The sequence below is a fragment of the Notothenia coriiceps genome, unplaced genomic scaffold, assembly GCF_000735185.1.
Source record: "Notothenia coriiceps isolate Sejong01 unplaced genomic scaffold, NC01 NC01_scaffold00037246, whole genome shotgun sequence".
NCBI lineage: Eukaryota > Metazoa > Chordata > Actinopteri > Perciformes > Nototheniidae > Notothenia > Notothenia coriiceps.
In genome coordinates, this window is record NW_011369947.1 from 23298436 (window position 1) to 23316056 (window position 17621).

The 17621-nt window shown below is 41.2% G+C and overlaps 1 protein-coding gene across 1 annotated transcript in view; it reads left to right on the plus strand.

Moving 5' to 3' along the window:
* otofa (otoferlin a) overlaps positions 1–17621 on the plus strand; it is a 934066-nt gene that overhangs the window by 306389 nt on the left and 610056 nt on the right. Inside the window, exons 4-7 of the mRNA XM_010795238.1 lie at positions 5645–5844; positions 15503–15579; positions 16526–16652; positions 17080–17134. Coding sequence (XP_010793540.1) covers positions 5645–5844; positions 15503–15579; positions 16526–16652; positions 17080–17134 — 459 coding nt within the window. The remainder of the gene's footprint in view (positions 1–5644; positions 5845–15502; positions 15580–16525; positions 16653–17079; positions 17135–17621) is intronic.

Consider the following 17621-nt stretch of genomic DNA (forward strand, 5'->3'; position numbering starts at 1 on the left):
TTCACCTTGCTTTTACTCTTATCCAATCTGTTACCCACTGTCACAGGTGTGTTTTCCAACCCCTGCAGCCACTCTGTACATTTAAGCACCACACGCTCATCCACACAATGGTCCTCCTCTTCATACTCCACATCATCATACTTATGTTGCTCGTTTAGAAGAGAGATTTTCACAATTGAGCTTAAGTCTACCAGATGAGCGTCATTATGGTTTTTAGCATCGACTCTGCTATTCGAAGTGCTGTGTTTCTCTGATGCTGCTTGGTGCCTTTTAGTGATGTTTTCCCTCCTGCACCTGGTATCAAATACGCTTCCATAAACACCTCCTCCACTTCCGGCATTTCTGCACGCTGATTGTTGACGTCTCTCACTGTTCCTCCTCTGCAGCAGCAGGACAGCGTCAGGTGTGAGAGTCAGTGTGAGGCCAACCTTCTCCTGCTGCCTGGGCCTCGTCTTCACCTCTGGTTCATTCTTCATAGAACTCTGGCTCACATGTTTGTGCTGCTGTTTCTTAAACAGGGACTCACCCGAGCTGGAGGCTGGGAAGCTGTCGGTTTGTGATGAAGGCAGCATTCTCTCCTTCCTCTTTGCATGCAGCCCGGCCACCGACACTGCTTTAGCGATTGGCAGGTGACTCCTGGGTTGACTCTTCTTCCCCAGCTGCATGAGGTTCAAAGCCATTCGCTCCTTTACTGAGCCGTCTTTGTCTTCTCTTGCAACTTTGGTCAAAGTAGTTCCTTTTTGGATCTTTGTGAAAGTAGTTGTTGAAGTGTTGCTGATAAGTCTCTCCTTCAGAGACAGCCCTGACACAGAGCGGGAAATCGACACAGGTGGTATGAAGGGCATTTTGGCTACACACAGGACCAAATAGGAGAGGAGTTCAGTTTTACGGTTGAAGTGCTGAAAAAAACAAAGGGAGGACACTAAGGAGGGAACTAATTGACTGAAGGAGGGGAGAAACTGATGCATCCTCTGCCATGCAGGGGTCAGCTGTGAGTGTGTTACTGCTGGGCAGGAGACATCCTGACAGCGTCTTATACCCAAGCAGCAAGAGGGCGTGGCAAAAGGCATGTTTGGCCTCAGAAGAGTGGTGTTGTTGCTTCTCACATAATCTTTAACCTGAGGCTCAAAGATCTAAAATAAACCCACACTTCTAATCCTCTGGTGTCATGTCAATGAGGGCACGTTCACTACTCACAGTGCAAGTACACAAGCAGGTTTAATCCAATCAATGTGGATATATTGATGACAAGAGTGAAAGTTAGGTGAACATCTATGCCAGCGTTTCTCAAAGTGCGGGGCGCGCCCCACTGGTGGGGCGCAGAGATGTGATAGGTGGGTCGCGAATGGACGCGATGAACGGGTTTTTTTATTTATTATTTTTATAAATGTTTTGGACCTCAGGCCGGAATCGAACCTGGGTCCCCGCGGGCGTTAGTGGACTGTTACAGCCGGAGACTCGCAACGGTGGTGGACTTTCACAGCGCCGGATCCGCCGGAGCCTCGCAACGGCGGGTGTTTGCGGTGGCGGGTGCGGTACCGGCGCAGCGGCGCTGTGAAAGTCCCACGGCCACTATGTCAGAGCGCCGCGGCCCAACAAAGGGCAGCGGCCCACCTGGAAAAGTCCGAATCTCCCGATGGCCAACCGAGCCTGCTCACACACAAACACAACTCAAACCAAAATCCTTTGCAGACAGGCTATGTACACAGCGTTGCATGGGGAAGAAAATCCATGTGGAGCGCGGCACCTCAACCACTTCATAAGGAGTTTAAAACCTGTTAGCCCATGCCCCCAGGAAGTGCGCGGACTCTGAGCAGATATTCGTTGTGCCACACACGGCGGTACTACACTTCCTTTAGGTTGCTGGCCCGGAAACACTTTTTCCCATTGACTTACATGGGGAAAGAATGGGTCTGTAAAGCGTGATAATTTTTTTTTAAAAGTTTTCTAAATAAAACCACCCAGTAATGAACACTGTATAGGCCCTTATTAAAAACATCGTTCCTCAAGTTGTAAAAAATGTGCTAATAACGTTATCCTCTGAGAGTTATATCCCTCTGCATTATGAACCCGCATCTAACCTACCAGGGGACGCGCCGCCCGTGCGCGCGGTTCATGGTTACATGTTCAGCAGGTTCCAGCAACTACATGGCGTTTATCTTTACCCATGGATGTCACAATAACAACGGACCCATATCGTTCTCACGTGCCATCCACCGGAGCTGTAATAAATGGATATATTGCACATGTTTGCTGTATTCATCATTTGTAAAATATTATACTACATGAGCTGTAATGATTAAATCTTGTACCGTAAATGTTTGTATTAAATAAGTTAATATACTGTAACCAACGTTAGATTATACGTCCCTGCTAGCTTCTTATTGCACCAAGAAGCTATTGCACTGTATATTATATATATATAAATAGTTGCAATAATGTATTTTGTGCTAAATGAAGCTCTGTTGCTTGGATATCACTAGATCCTGTTAACAGCGTAATATAAGTAATAACGATTGAGTGCACATTGGTCATAATTATACCTAGCCCGCTAGATGCTTAAACTGCCACCTCGTCAATATCCAAATCATCATAAAAACAAGCCATACCATGCTGTCATGAACGTGCGGTGCTGTACGTGTACGCAAATTGACGTGCTTGATGTGAACGAGCATTTGGTTAAAGTTGCGCATGCCCTATGAGCGCACATACGGTATTTCTCAGCACTGCCGGTAAATCTGTTGACGTTTCGCTCTCTTCAAAAAGTTGGGCCATTTTATCATTCCATGCGCCAATGAGCAACTCTCTAGGAAATGAATGATGCCCCGCCTACCACAGGCTGTATCCAGTTCTTATTATACATCCATGCGTTAAGCGCGCGCGAGAGACCCGGTACTGGGGGCCTCCTGCAAAATCTTCGCAGGAAACAGTGTCTGAGGCATGTTTCATTTTATAAACTATGAAATGTTCTTTATATCCAATGTAACGGAAGAAAATTTGATCATTTAAAAAAAAAAAAATTAAAAACCCCACAAATGCTAACGCTGAGCCTCTGAATTAGCAATGAGCGAAATGTCTAACAATGACTGCACCGAAATGCACTCACAAACCTTTTATTTATCTTTGCCTGCACATCTCAACCCATCGTTCACCATCGTGAGGTGACACAGAATCCGAGGGGTACCCTTCATTATGCCTCAATTATACGAACTCTCGGAGATAATAACAAAACTTCACATCAAAACATATGAAGCTAGGTAGCTAGAAACGCTAACATGGCTCACCTCCTGTTGTAGTCCGGGTCAAAAGTGGTCTTCAATGGCATTAAAACGATCAAAACGATGCTGAAGTTAATCCATAGGTTAATCCAATGGTCTGTGGTCACTTTGATGATTTCTGATATCCATGAGCAATAAATCTGCTTCGGTTTTTGAGACAGCTTCACTCTGGAGCAAAACTGCGTGCGCGAAGCCCCCACCTTTTTGATTTACCAGATGTGTGTGTGTGGGGAGATTCCCCTTCGATTCTGATTGGCTCTAACGGGTCCAGAAGAAAATCGACCATGGGTTCCACAGAAACGGTAAAACACCCATTTCCACCCAAATCAACTCAGAGGTGGAGTTTTTTTGGCTCAACCTCTTTTAAAAAGGTCAAATGTCACTTGTTTTGCATCAATCTTGATACAGGGTACTTATTATATGTTTGTACTTTGGATTCCTAAAATGCTTTTAGTCTACCTTAAACCACCATCAAGGGTAGTTTTTACATGTAAGTAAAAAATATGTTTGGACGGACCACTATAATTTACAGTTTTTTACTATGTTTCCCCCCAATCTGAATTTTTCTTTAAAATAAAAAAACATCCTATATTGATTCTGACTCTTCTACATCCAACTCAAAGGTTCCATCATTATTTGAGAAAAATATTATATAATTTAACCCTTTTAGAAGATATGATCATTTGTTCGGGAGAATGTCATTTTCGAGCCTGAGACCTGAAAAACAGGCCTCAGCAATATAAAGCAGGTTAAATAATTAAATTGCATATATTTCTTTTAGTAACACTGAAAACGGGTCCCACAATGACCCCAAACAGCACACAAAGTTAAAGGCAAGATATAATATGTTCAATGTGTTAAATANCAGCTCAGTTTAAAGCTTATTAAAGGCTCCCCATTAGCTGTGCCCTAAAGCATGTCTTCCCGGGGTCCAGCTCGGTGGTGAGGAGGAGGGCTAGGAACATTTTGTGTGTGTGTGTGTGTGTGTGTGTGTGTGTGTGTGTGTGTGTGTGTGTGTGTGTGTGTGTGTGTGTGTGTGTGTAAATGTGAGCAGCATAATAGCATGTGTGAGAGGGAATTTGACTGTATGTGGTTTCAAAGCTCCACATGTGCAGGATTGTGTAAGTGGCGACAGGGTGATACACGGCATGGGAGAGCTTCAGGGTGCACACACACACACACACACACCTACACACACAAACAGACATATGTGCGAGTAGCCTCTCATGAAATCACACAACGAAGCAGACACAGAATATTAGAGACTATCAGTACGGTACATCCCTGTAGGAGAAAACTAAATCCGACACACCCTGAGAGATAACTCCTTGTACCTACAACTGCACTGGTGTGGTTGCCATAGTGACAACTCCCAACTCCTCGTGGACCACAGGGATTGCTTTGCAAAGGATGTTGGAAATCGAGAGCGACATGGAGGGAGAAAGGGGGAACGAGAGCCCCGAGAATGTTCTATTCTCATCCGTCTTTGTCAGTAGAATAAATTGTCCGCTTCTTATTAAAGATGAGGTCATCGTCAGGAGGATTATATTCTCCAAACACGAGTCCCTGGGAGACAGAGAAGACAAACTGCGATGTCACAAATGTTTCTGGACGGGATTAAACTAACACTCACTTTCAGTCCGAATCCCCCCCCCCCAGTAAAACAGATGATTAATAGTCCTGGTTTGTTGCCTTGACTGAGAACTTTTCTAAACATAATTAAATTGCTATTGTTTATTTGAGGCTAAGCTTGGAGGTGTTGACTCTCTCACTAAAGGTTTAGATCGATTTATAAATATCCGGTCGCAGTACCACAGATGGTGAGGTATTATATTTGTGTATAACTGCATTGTACAGGGTTCAATACAATTTCCGCACTCTACTTTCTCAAACAAAGCTGAACATTTGTTATATTTCTATAGGATTTCGCAAGCTTCTGGTTCACAGGGCTTATTTAAGTAATTTGAAATGATCTTGACAGCTGAAGGAGTATAATTTATAACAGCAATGACAGCGCTGACAAATGATATTAGTGTCAGGGACAACAATTGTTCTTTCAATTTTGCAGTTGTAGTTTTTTGTTAGGACATGTCATAAAGACCTGGGATTGTATTTTGGAAGAGGGATACAGAGGCACACTGGATGTAGCTGAATGGGGAAATAATGAGATCTGCTCAAGAGTTTGATTTTAATAAAGTGGCTAATTTTGTAGATATAAAAATGGTTTTGATGCTTCATGATCAAATAATCTTTCGTACAAATGCTTAAAATTAAAATCTGCACTCTGACCTGTATGGAAATAAAAGCTTATTAGCTATCTGCTAATAACGTTGGCTGACTTTCATCTGCTTTCATGCTGTTTTCAGACCAGCGTTACCATAGAGATCAAATACCAGTCGATGGATGGCGCAGTGGGAGTGTGGAGCGATGGGGAGTTCCTGGATGTTCCTGACGACCGTGATGGGATGTTCGCCTTTGAAACTGAGAGCTTGCTGTCAAGTCAAAGCCACGGGTCTGGGACGCCTCCTGGACGAACCTTACAGGGGTCCATACCAACCTTCAGGAAGTGAGTCACACACACACACGCACGCATGCACGCACTGATAATGCTTTATGCTGTCCAGATGTTGTAAAATCTGTACCTGTTGTGCAGCCTGAAGTAGGGCTGCTCGATTATGGCAAAAATCATAATCTCGATTATTTGGGTCAATAATTGATATCACGATTATTGAAAACGATTATCCATTTACTTTGAAAACATCAATTTATTGGAGAAAAAAATGTATAGTATGTTTTTAACAGTTGATTACCCTGAACGTTAAGTATAATTCAAAACAAAAACAAAAATGATAAAAACAAAAAAAAGTAATAATAATATTAAAAAAATAATCGTTTTATTTCGATTACAATGTTTTTGTAATCGTTGCAAGCCATAATCGTAATTGCGATTACAATTAATGATTAATTGAGCAGCCCTAGCCTGAAGGGTCCTGTGCTTAATTACAATGGGGAAAAACATCAACAAATATATTCACCAGACACTGTTGACCAAAAACCAAAAACCATCCAGCAGATTGTGAGATTCAGATTGACACAGAGTATTCTGTAAACATGCTAGTATTTGATACAAATGTGCCTGATGTTCGTGCAAAGTTTGAATTAAACGCACAGCAAAGGAAACTTTCAAATGACGACGTCTTAAATTAAGAGGGATAAAATGAAGAATGAAGGTAGCATTTGATCTAAGAAGTGTCTTGTCAATTGTTTTAAGTGTCACTTCTCTTAATTAACGGATATGGTTGTTCAATTTGGCACATTAGGGGTTCTCAAATTAAAGGGAAACTTCACAAATGGTAAAAACGGTGAAGTTTCAGTATGCAATGGTAAACGGACTGCATTTTTATAGCAAGTTTATATAGCACTTTTCTAGTTTTACGACCGCTCGTAGCACTTTACATATACAAGTCAGCATTCAACTATTCTTACAGAAGCAGAGCAATTTCGGTTTAAGTATCTTGCCCAAGGATACATCAACCTGTTTGACTGCAGGGACTGCGATCAACTCCTACCTTTGTGATTTTTAGATTACAAAAAGGTGTACAAAGTGTTTTTTTGGCTCTAAAGGACGCTGCGTGAAGTCTGATCCTTTGCCTTAAGTGAGTTGAGAGACTTGGGGGGGCTGAAAACTGCAAGTTTGAAAATGAAAATGTATCTTTGCTTCTAGCACAACGCATCCACTTAACTGAAGGGTCAGTGGTTGAGTTGCATTGTGGGTAATGTGGGTGGCAGGTTTTATAAAAGAGAACTGTACACTGTTTGTCAGATAGTGCTTTAGGCAACATATGTCCCTGCTGGTTGAGTACTCTTCTAAGTGTACAGAAATGGTATGTCATAATAAAAACATTGTAGGAATGAAAGGAGTTTTTTTTACCACCATCACTTAAGGGTTTAAAAATTATTATTGGATTCTGTTGGCCCTGGTTGGATGCAAAATGTATCATGTACATCTATGCAAACTTTCAAATTGCAGAAAGAAAAAAACATAGTAGCTGAAGTTGCATGGTTTGCTTAAGTATTTTATAATACATTGCATTTTCAGTTAGTTAATAATACTTGACAAGTAATCCAAGCCTGTACAAGGTTTGGTGAAAAACTGTAAGGCCCCCAGCCCCACAGCACTGCAGTATGACTAAGTCTCCTTCTGTGTTTGCTTCTTGTGTTTTTGCTGAATATATGTGAAATTATCTGTGGGTGGTATTGATTTCCAGTGAGACTATCTGCACTGCCAGACCCTTAAATCCATCATTATAAAGTAAAGTCGAATCGGCCTGTGAAGAATTCTGTATGTGCGAGGCTGAATGCTTTCGGGCGCATGTCTTTTGTTTTTGTTTGTTGACACTGAACGGCGAAGTTGCACTGTCTTACAGCATAGAATCAAAAAACTGTTCATGTTCTGCCGATGTGAGACTCGAAGCAACGTGAAGAAAATAAGAACATTTGAATAAACTTAACTTTTAGAGCATCCCACGGGTATCACACAACATACCCAGTGTTTAGTTTCTGTATCAAAAAGTACTGCTGTGGAGAAATACTGTAAAAGACTTCAATGGAAGTGGGATGAAAGCAATCACCAAGCTCATGAGGTCTCACATCAACTTTCATCACATTTCCTTAACGTTCTGTAGGTGAAGCAGCTCTTTGTCCTTGCTGCTTGACAAGGGCACTTGTTATCTAGTTGCTCCACAGAGCTGTCAGTCAGACTTGGCAAGGGCTGCTCTAGGGCATTTGAGAGTTGTTGAGAAATTGCCAACTAACTCTCAGCAATCCCAACAAATCCACCTCTCATGTACCTCACACCGGTGTTGGCCGGACTGATGGGCCTGTGGAACGATTTTAATAGCCTTGTCACTTCTCATCCGAATCCCGTTATAGCCTGATTCACCAGCTGCTCAGTGGATTTCTGCTTTAGAGGTTTTCAGAATTAAAAGTTGTTACGATGTTTAATTGTTTCCTGAGTTCTGACTGAGTCAGCCAGTAAAAGTTTCTTATTCTGGAAATGCGATGTTAGTGTGCAGGACATGATTACCGGGGATGACTCTGTTCTTCTTCTGGGATGTGAAATAATACATAGAATGTCATTTTTCATTTCATTTCATCGTTTATTTGAAGAGGGACATTGATGAATATTTTTAACAATTTATGCTTCAAAATGTAAATATGCCGGATTTGAGCTTTTAGCTAATTTCCATCCGTAGTCCCTCACATCCAACATTTTAGAACATGACATTTATATACATAGCAAAAATAAATACATGATATGCAGAAAGAGCATTAACCACATGGCAGTACAATGTAGGAGCTACGACATGTAAAGTGCAAGAGAAGAGGCTGTGGCGCAGTGGACTAGTGCGTTGGTATTTGGATCAGGAGAGCACAGGTTCAAACCCCACTGCAGTCAGCATGTCGTTGTGTCCCTGGGCATGACACTTCACCCCAAATTACTCCTGTTGGGATTGCCCACACTATTGAGTATGTAAGTTGCTTTGGATAAAAGCGTCTAACAAGTAACATGTAATGGAAAAGATAAAAGAGCTCCATCAAGTGCAAGAGGAGATACCCCTGTGTTAAAGTGCATTTAGTGGTGATAGCACGTCTGTTTGTTTCTCAACTATTCTTTAAGTTGACCTTTAAAACTGTTCAAAGTGGGACAATCCCGTATCTCAGTTGGGAGGCTATTCCAGAATGAGCTGCCCTTAATTGAAAGTACATTTTGACCGAAAGTGGTCCACCTACGCCTACGGTGGACTTCACAGTCTCCTCTGGTTTCTGACCCAGTGCAGCGTCCAGTGTGTTTTTTGTGGATGAATTCCCCTAAGGGTGGGGCGGCCAGTCCATGTAACCCTTTATAAAAAAAACACATACTTTTAAAAGACTTAAAATTGTCAAAACTCAAGACATTGTGTTTTTCAAGGATGGTACAGTGGTGGTATGAATGTGGCTTTCTGTCAAACACCTTGATAGCCCTCTTGTACAGCTGTTTTATGGGTTTCAGGTTTGTGGCACAAGCAAACGACCAGTTTGCCATGAACAGTTTAGCTTGGATGTCTTTAATCTCTGTGAGTCCTTTTGATTTGTGGTTTTTTCTTTGATTGTTTTACCGACGCTTTCATGCAGATCTCATTATTCTCAGCGATGTCACTTTTTCTTTAACATCTTCTTGTCACTTCTAGCTGTTATTCATCTCCAGACTTCAAAAATAGTTTTCATCTGCGGCCATAAGTCAATCTGAGACTTTGAACTTAAAGCTTTAAGAGTTTAAGAGTTCAACTGTGTATTTAAATCACTTGAGAGACACGTAAACACAACTCCTCCCACTCACAAATGCAGTGCAAGAACAAACATGGTACTCGGTGTTCAGCCTACTGCTGTCTATTTCGATTATATCACCTGCCTGCAGCATAAAGGTCATGTACTGTATGCTGCTTACGGGAGAGTTTGGGCATATTTCTGTTTTCAGAGGGGAATTCACTTTATTATATCTGTTCATTATGACTGCATGAGAGCGTAGGTGGCTTGTTATGGCGTATTCGTTCCTCCCTATCCCCTTAATTGAGTGAAATTGAGCCCAAAGTTGAACGTCCCTCTGCAGCTTCTTCATCATCTCTGGTCCTGCAGAATGATTTATGGCGGTGCCCATGCAGCATAATGCGCCGGCTTTGCAGGGGTTTTGTTATTCCTAATAAATAAATCAACCTCTGGGGGGTGTCACTGCCAGTGTAGCAGATCCGCTGAATAGTGCATGCATGGGAGCACATGTGCCAGACAACAAGAGAATGGATCCAAGGCTCCGATTGTCCTTTGATCTGTGGACATCAAACGCTGGAAAAGAAAATGAACAAAGAGATGAAATGAGTTTGCATATTAGTGTTAGATGCTACTTTGACACTGGTGCAACAGGCTAACAGTACAGGATCTTCTTTCTCTTGCAGAACATATTTATAACGAATTTGGCATTGCCTCACTGAAACTGAAATTGCTTTAAAGAGTCATTGTGTTTGTTCAAATTATTTTAATATGCATGAATAATTTGCATAACATCAGATTGGCACTCAAAGGAGACAATTCTGCCCGGGTGGAGCTTCTGCTGAAAGGATTTACTGAAACAAGTGTTCAATTATTTATTCAAATGTTCTGCTTGGGATTCATTTGTCCATAAGTGTAATTTACTGTGTCTTCAAAGACTGCTCGCTCCGGCTTCACATGCAGAATAATGCAGATGTTGCAGGCCTCTTATCTCCCAGTGGAAACATCCATAACAACAGACATGTCAGCTAAACACAAACATGCTATTGTTTAACAGTATCGGTATATTCCTTTTACATGTGGATTTTGTGCGTTACGTTATTCTTCACATATGGTGCTTTTTAGACATCTTTATTTATTGTACACTGTGGGCAGCCGTCAGCTTGTCGAAAGCTGTAAGCTCTTGTCAGCAAACGAAAACCCTTCAGACCAGTGAGTCGAAACATTGCTGACACACTGCAAAAGCAGATCAAATTTACAGAGTTTCAGTTTGAGACTTATTGAGTTTCACATTTTTTTAATCTAGACACTCAATTTATAATGGGATTTTTCATTATCCATAGGCTAGGTATTTTTTATATTATCTGAAGTACTGTTATCTGTTCTCTTGCTTTCTCTCATGCTGCAGAGACAGATGCTGGATTGAAGCAGCTATCTCTTGAATTTTTGACATCCCTTCTTTCTTCTCGTGTAGCTGTATTGCCTCGGGGCTGCTCTGTGTTTTTTTCAGCGCTGCTGTACTTTGCAGTGGAACTTCTTTTTCCAAGCCTTTGTGACGGTATGTCAGCTCCTCTTGTTATTGTTCTGTTCCAAGCCCTGATGTGGGAGCAGACAATGACAAAAAGAAGACATGCCTCCTGGGGTAATCCTAGTTTCTTCATGACCTGTGTGTTTGTCCCAGACAGGAGGAAGGATCTCTTCTCATTAGAGATCATTACTTTTAAGAATTTCTTTGGAGTCCCTAAGACATCCGGGGTGTCGAGAAAAAGGGAACATTTTGTTCTGAAAGCCTTTTAACGTAGTCTGAATCCTTTTGTATTTCCAGCCCAGTTGATGCAATAACAGAGTAAAAAATGCAAGAGTGCTATTTGGAGTGAATATTAACATTTTAACAGTGATGGCTATTCTTAGAAAAAGTGGTTTTGTAATGTGCATTCTTCTACTCCTACTTCATGTTCCTCTACCATGCTGCTTCTCTTCCTTAGTTTGCATTATGTAGATGGTGTATCCCCCACACAAACACACTGTAAAATAGGCTGGAGGTATATGTTTTATCAGATTAATGCACACATAAAAAAAAACAGCCCTTATCCCTTTTTTATGTTTTGTTTGTGCTAATGTAGGTCATCAAGGCTCTAAGCACGCTTTTATTCAAGGTGTAAGGGCATTAAACTTGCATTACCTTCTTACCCTGTGACACTGATGAGGTTAAAGTTATGAGCAAACATTTGCAACATCACAGGCATACAAAAGAGCTGCATCAATTAACGTTCTGAGCAGATACACAACAGCACTTGAGAAAAATTATATTGATGTTCCATTTTATCCGTTGTTGACATGTAGAAGTAGATGTCTCACTGCATAAAACATTTAAAAGTTGGAAAACATTAATGAAGCACAAGGCATCAAGTGCACCAAGTAAATCATTATAGGTATTTCTAGAATGAATGAGAAAGTATTTAGAGCAAGAGCACTGCAGAGCATTCGATAATCTTTCAGGAAAGAGAGTTCTGGTTTTGTGAGAGTTTTCAACCCCCTGCTGTGTTATCGGGTAGAACGAATCGTTGTCTGGCTGCAGTCCAGAGGATGCTAGAAGCTCTGGTGTGTGTGTGTGTGTGTGTGTGTGTGTGTGTGTGTGTGTGTGTGTGTGTGTGTGTGTGTGTGGGGTCAGGTGTGTGTGAGTGAGTGAGGGGACAGGTGTGTAGGAGCTCCTTTCAGCAGAGCCCCCCCCGAGCAGAACGGACAGTATATGTCAATGAATTATTGATCACTGGTGGTTCATTTTTTTTTTTATCATCCACCACATTTTACAAAGGGATTCCACATTTTGACAATATTGATATATAATGATATAATTCAAAGAAAGTCCTCTGCCCTCACAGTGTGGGCAGGAGCACAGATATACTGCAAGCTTAAACTAAAAAAGTTCAAGACAGGAGTTGTCCATTGACGTTTTTTACTGAAAGCAATGAAAGCGATTACAATTTGGAGAAAAACAACACTTATGTCTTACTTTGACCCTCTGCTGGCAGCAAGTTCAGAGCCACATCTTTGAACACCCCTCTGCTCCTGACACTGCTTGACATGCACATCTTTGATATGCTCATAACATGCACAGTTTGGGACGCTATTTATGGCGGAGATGGAAATCAAGCTGCTCGGTATGGGCGAATAACCCTGGGAATTATTGAGCAACTTATTCATGCTCTCATGTATTATTGATTATCGCTCAATCACCCCCAGACATGCAGTTCAGTTAATGTTCAGCACGTGCAACATGTTCATATGTAGCCTGAGACCTCTGTTTTGTTTCAAATATGTAAACGCTGGCTTTGCAACAGTTATCTTATTCTCTCTATATCTGCAACACATAGCTTCATGCCTCATTCAAAGCGTTTGTGTTTGCTTGATGATCAGTTATAATTTGCAGTCGGTCACTGATGCATTTATGGTGTTTATTATTTCAGATCAAAGGAAAAATAAGGAAAGGAAAATAATGGCTTTAACAGCCTCTTCAACTTTCCTCTATATTTTCTTTTAGAGTTTCCTCTGCAAACCACCAAAGTAAAGTGAACATTTGCATATTTCCATTTACTCTAATTGGAAGCCCCACTTGTGAACAGGATTTTGCCCATCACTGACATATTTGATAAATGCATGTGTCATTAATTCTGCATCGAGGGATGACTTGTTTATAAACAGGCGTGTGGCGCAGTGGGTTGGTGCATTGGTGATCGGATCAGGGGGATCAGTGGTTCAAACCCCACTGCAGTCAGCATGTCGTTGTGTCCCTGGGCAAGACACTTCACCCCAACATTGCTCTTGTGGGGATTATCCACAGTATTGAGTATGTAAGGCGCTTTGGATAAAAGCATCTAACAGGTAATGTAATAAAATCAAGTGAAAAACTTTCAAGGTAAATCTCCTTTGACACTCGAGGCATGGCTTGCTGCTGAAAGAGTTTGTGTCTGATGTTTGTCCTTGTATGCACTCTCAACGCGGCTTGGCAAATGAAAGAAAAAGATTATAGGGAGTTTGATGCCTCAATATGTATATTTCTCCTCTCCTTTGGTCGACCATTGCTGTTCTTGTGCAGAGGATGCTCTCTTACTGCCAACAGAGTATCAGCAGGTCGCTGTCTTTACCTGCTATGACTTAATAACTTAACTACTCTTATAACAACCTATGTTTATTTTCTCTTGATGTGTAACTGTGACCTCTCTGTGAAGCAAAGGCGAAAGTGACATGACATTGTTATTGTGGCAAAAATATGTTAGAAAGGAAAGTTAGGTGTGTACGCATGACTTTACAATCAGAAAAGGTTTAAGGTACTAAGGTTTACTCTTGTTATTAAACGTTTGTTTTCCTCTGGTGGCAATTTGACCCGCGATTCCTCTCACTGATTTGACCAAAGAGTAAGTTGCTGCCGCTATCATCTGCATAGTTGACCAAACACCTTCAGTGTTTTCTCTACTGTGTGTTAAAGCACAGTAGCACAGTAGTGTTGCACAGAGCCCCACCCCCCCCATCCTTCCCCTCTTCCTCTTCCTCTCTGTACTTTCAGCCATGTACCTCCACCTCTTCCTCTCTCCCTCCCTTCCTCCCTCCTGGGCATTTGTTATCTTGCATGGCTGGTCTGGAGGATTTGCACCTGACAGGTGAACAGTATGGAAATATAGTTCCAAATATAAGAAAGCTGCAGGAGGATATTTTTCAGGGATTTGTATTGTGATCAACCTCTGTGGAGATCAGTAGCCTTTCATGTGGTATGTATAAAACATATTGTTCACACATTGTGTGTTTGTCTTTTAGTTTTGGTAGATTATTGTTGTATCATAGATTGGATGGGACAACAAGCTTGACTGGATAACTGGAACATCACATTTTGCATTTAACCAGGGCTGCAATGCACAATAACTTAATTATCAATACATTGATTTGCCAGTTAGTTAATTCGTTTTGTGGTCTATTAAATGTGAATTACAAATTGCTTACATTTTCCGCAGATTGGCTTATTGATTATCTAATTGATTCAGGGTTTCAGTAACAATTGAGCTTTTCATTCATTTACTGTTATTTAATTAACTGTCAGCTGGTCAAACTGCACTTTATATTATATTATATTGTAGGATGAGAATCCAAGTGCACATTTTCAGGCGTGACCGGCTTTGATTTGACTGGAAAAGCTTTTTATCTTCATTTTGATGAGTCTTTCTTTTTATTCTTATTCCCATGCCTCCAGGCTTTTACTTTTAAATCTCTCTTGGCTCTTAGCCACGAACCTGTCAATTGTCTTTATCCAATGAAAAGAGGTTAAAGGTTGCCTCTAGAATAACGAGGGAAAGATCAGAGCAGAAATTCAACTCTGATAGACTCGGCTGTGCTTGAAGAAACAAAAGGAGAGCCTTCCTATTCATTAATTCCCTGACATGTATCCATATCCGCAGCAAATTGGACGGTCACACTTATTTTTAATTATTAAGTCCCCTCGTTTGTCGTCCCGCTGATGACATCAGCAGCTCTTTGTTGATGTGGTGACATATGATCCAGATATTATCAATGTGGAGACACAGGATACTCTTTGTTTTGAGATTGAGGGTCTGGAGAGTTGGCGAAGAGGGATTAAATCCACATGAATTAAATGTCTAGCCGAGTTAAAAAGACATCCAAGACAAACGTTGTGGTGTTGAGTTGCATTTTGATTGAGTCCACGAGAGGTTCATGGGCTTTTCAGTCTGAGGCAAGTTCAGTACAAAGTGTTATCACTAAAGTTTATACATTTTTTCTTTTTGGTTTTGAGTGTACTGATGGAAAAATCATCTCATTAAATAAAAAAAGTAAAAAGGTTCACTTCATCATGATATACAGTATGACCCCTCTCTCTTTTTTCTCCTATCTTCTGTCTCTGTCTCCTCCCTCAGAGCAGGGAAGGGAGTCTTCTCAGCCATGAAGCTCGGCAAGATCAAGAGCTCTAAGGATGATCACAAGAAACTAGCAGGTATAACAACCCTCAAGACACAAGACAAGGCCCATTTAACCCAAGCTTAAGATAATATTTAGATTTAGTTAATCCACAGTTGTTTTAAAATGTTGCAAGTAAGCTAGAGGAAACAAATATAGGCCCGTTAAGTTACTGAAGTCTGAGCCCACCCTCCCTGAGAAAATGTTACCCAGACTCAAAGATAAACTAGTGAAATATACATTGACAATTAAAGCAAAAGTACTGGAATAAGCCTATTAATATACATTGAGTGTGTATTTTAATTTTTTTTATTTATTCCAGAAATAAATAACATGCATGAAGATCTACATAAAAATCACACCCGCCTCAGTTTACAGTCCACTCAAATCTACACGTTATTGCTCACATACATACATCACCCCTTTCCTTCCAAGTCTTGGCAAATAAATACAGATATTCATTTAAATTCTCTGACCTTCCCCTGGGTCGTCAGTACCAGAGGTCGCGTTAACCGAATATTTTCAGTCCATGACGGATTTTTTTAACAATGACGGAAAAATCTGAAAGCAGTCCGAAGTCTGAGTCACATTTTGACGGTTGACAGTTCACGAGCATGCTCTCTCTCCCCGCCCCTGTAAAGACCGACGGGTAATTTTTACGGAAATGTTACGATCCTGTCCGTCAAAATGACGGGCAGTGAAAAAGTCTAGCGCAACCTCTGGTCGGTACAGACAGGTATGTTTACAAATCCGAAACAGGTGCTAGTTAAAAATGAAATATAAAAGAAAATAATACCCAACCACCTTGAGTGTTTTTAATTGCGTAAAGTAAACCACCCAAACTTTCCCAGAAAATAGAGAAGCCATGACCTCAGTCTCCTCATTAGAAGGCACTGCTGTGGCCAACATCACATTTTCTGTTCTCTCTGATGATGGTCGCCATTGCTTATGTTACTGGTCTTGATTATGATGTTGTCGTTCAGAGGAGCCGGCGGTCCTGGAAATGGAGGACCTGGACAGGAAGGCGATGCGTCTTGCCGGGACAGTGGACCCAGACACCATCTCTTTGGCCTCCGTCACTGCCGTCACCACCAACGTCTCCAATAAGAGGTCTCTATTTGTTTCTCCTTTGTGAAATGCGGCGTCCCACTTCCCTTTATATACTTATACATGTGGCTCACTCATGATAGGGGAATACACTCCAACACAAACACAAACACACACACACACACACACACACACACACACACACACACACACACACACACACACACACACACACACACACACACACACACACATCCTTAATGTTTCACTCAGTACTGTACACCTCAAACTGCTGATGCTGCAGGATAACTTGAAGTTATGCCTTTTGATGGTATACATTTTTTAGAATAAACACATTCAGCCTGGGAAAATGGAAAAACGGCAGCATGCACAATTTCAGATTCAAACTTGGAATTGAGTCTGTAATCATTTGCCACCTCTGTTGGAGCACAGGAGAATGTAATAACAAAATGGTGTTGTGTTTCTGAAGGTCAAAGCCAGATATCAAGATGGAGCCAAGCTCTGGACGCCCAGTGGATTATCAGGTGTGTGTTTGTGTGTTTGTTTCTTTTTTTTGATGTACAACTGGCAGGATGATTTGAAAGAGGAAGAAGCCAAAGTACATCTTCAATGTGAATGCAGAAGATGCTAAACTTTAGGCTTCCCTCTGAAGAAAAACTAACCATCATTTCGGAAAAGCACATACTAGACACCACTCCCATATATGCAGAACAATAACAACGGTGTGACGGCAATTTATCTCCACAACATCAAAGAAAATAAATAAGAGAATAATTGTCTAACTGTCCTCCCATACTCACGGCCTATATTCAAGGCCCATTTTGTCAAAGAACATTGTGGATACATTAATTCACCAGAATGAAAGCCTGCTTTAATCCTAGGGTGCAGACTTCCTTTTCTTTTCATGTTTCCCTCTGTTCATTATCTAAGGACTAATTAGACCAGAGGGATATTACTTGGATGAAGATGCCTTTAACTGAGATCTCGTTTTTCCGTCCAACGATAAAGTGT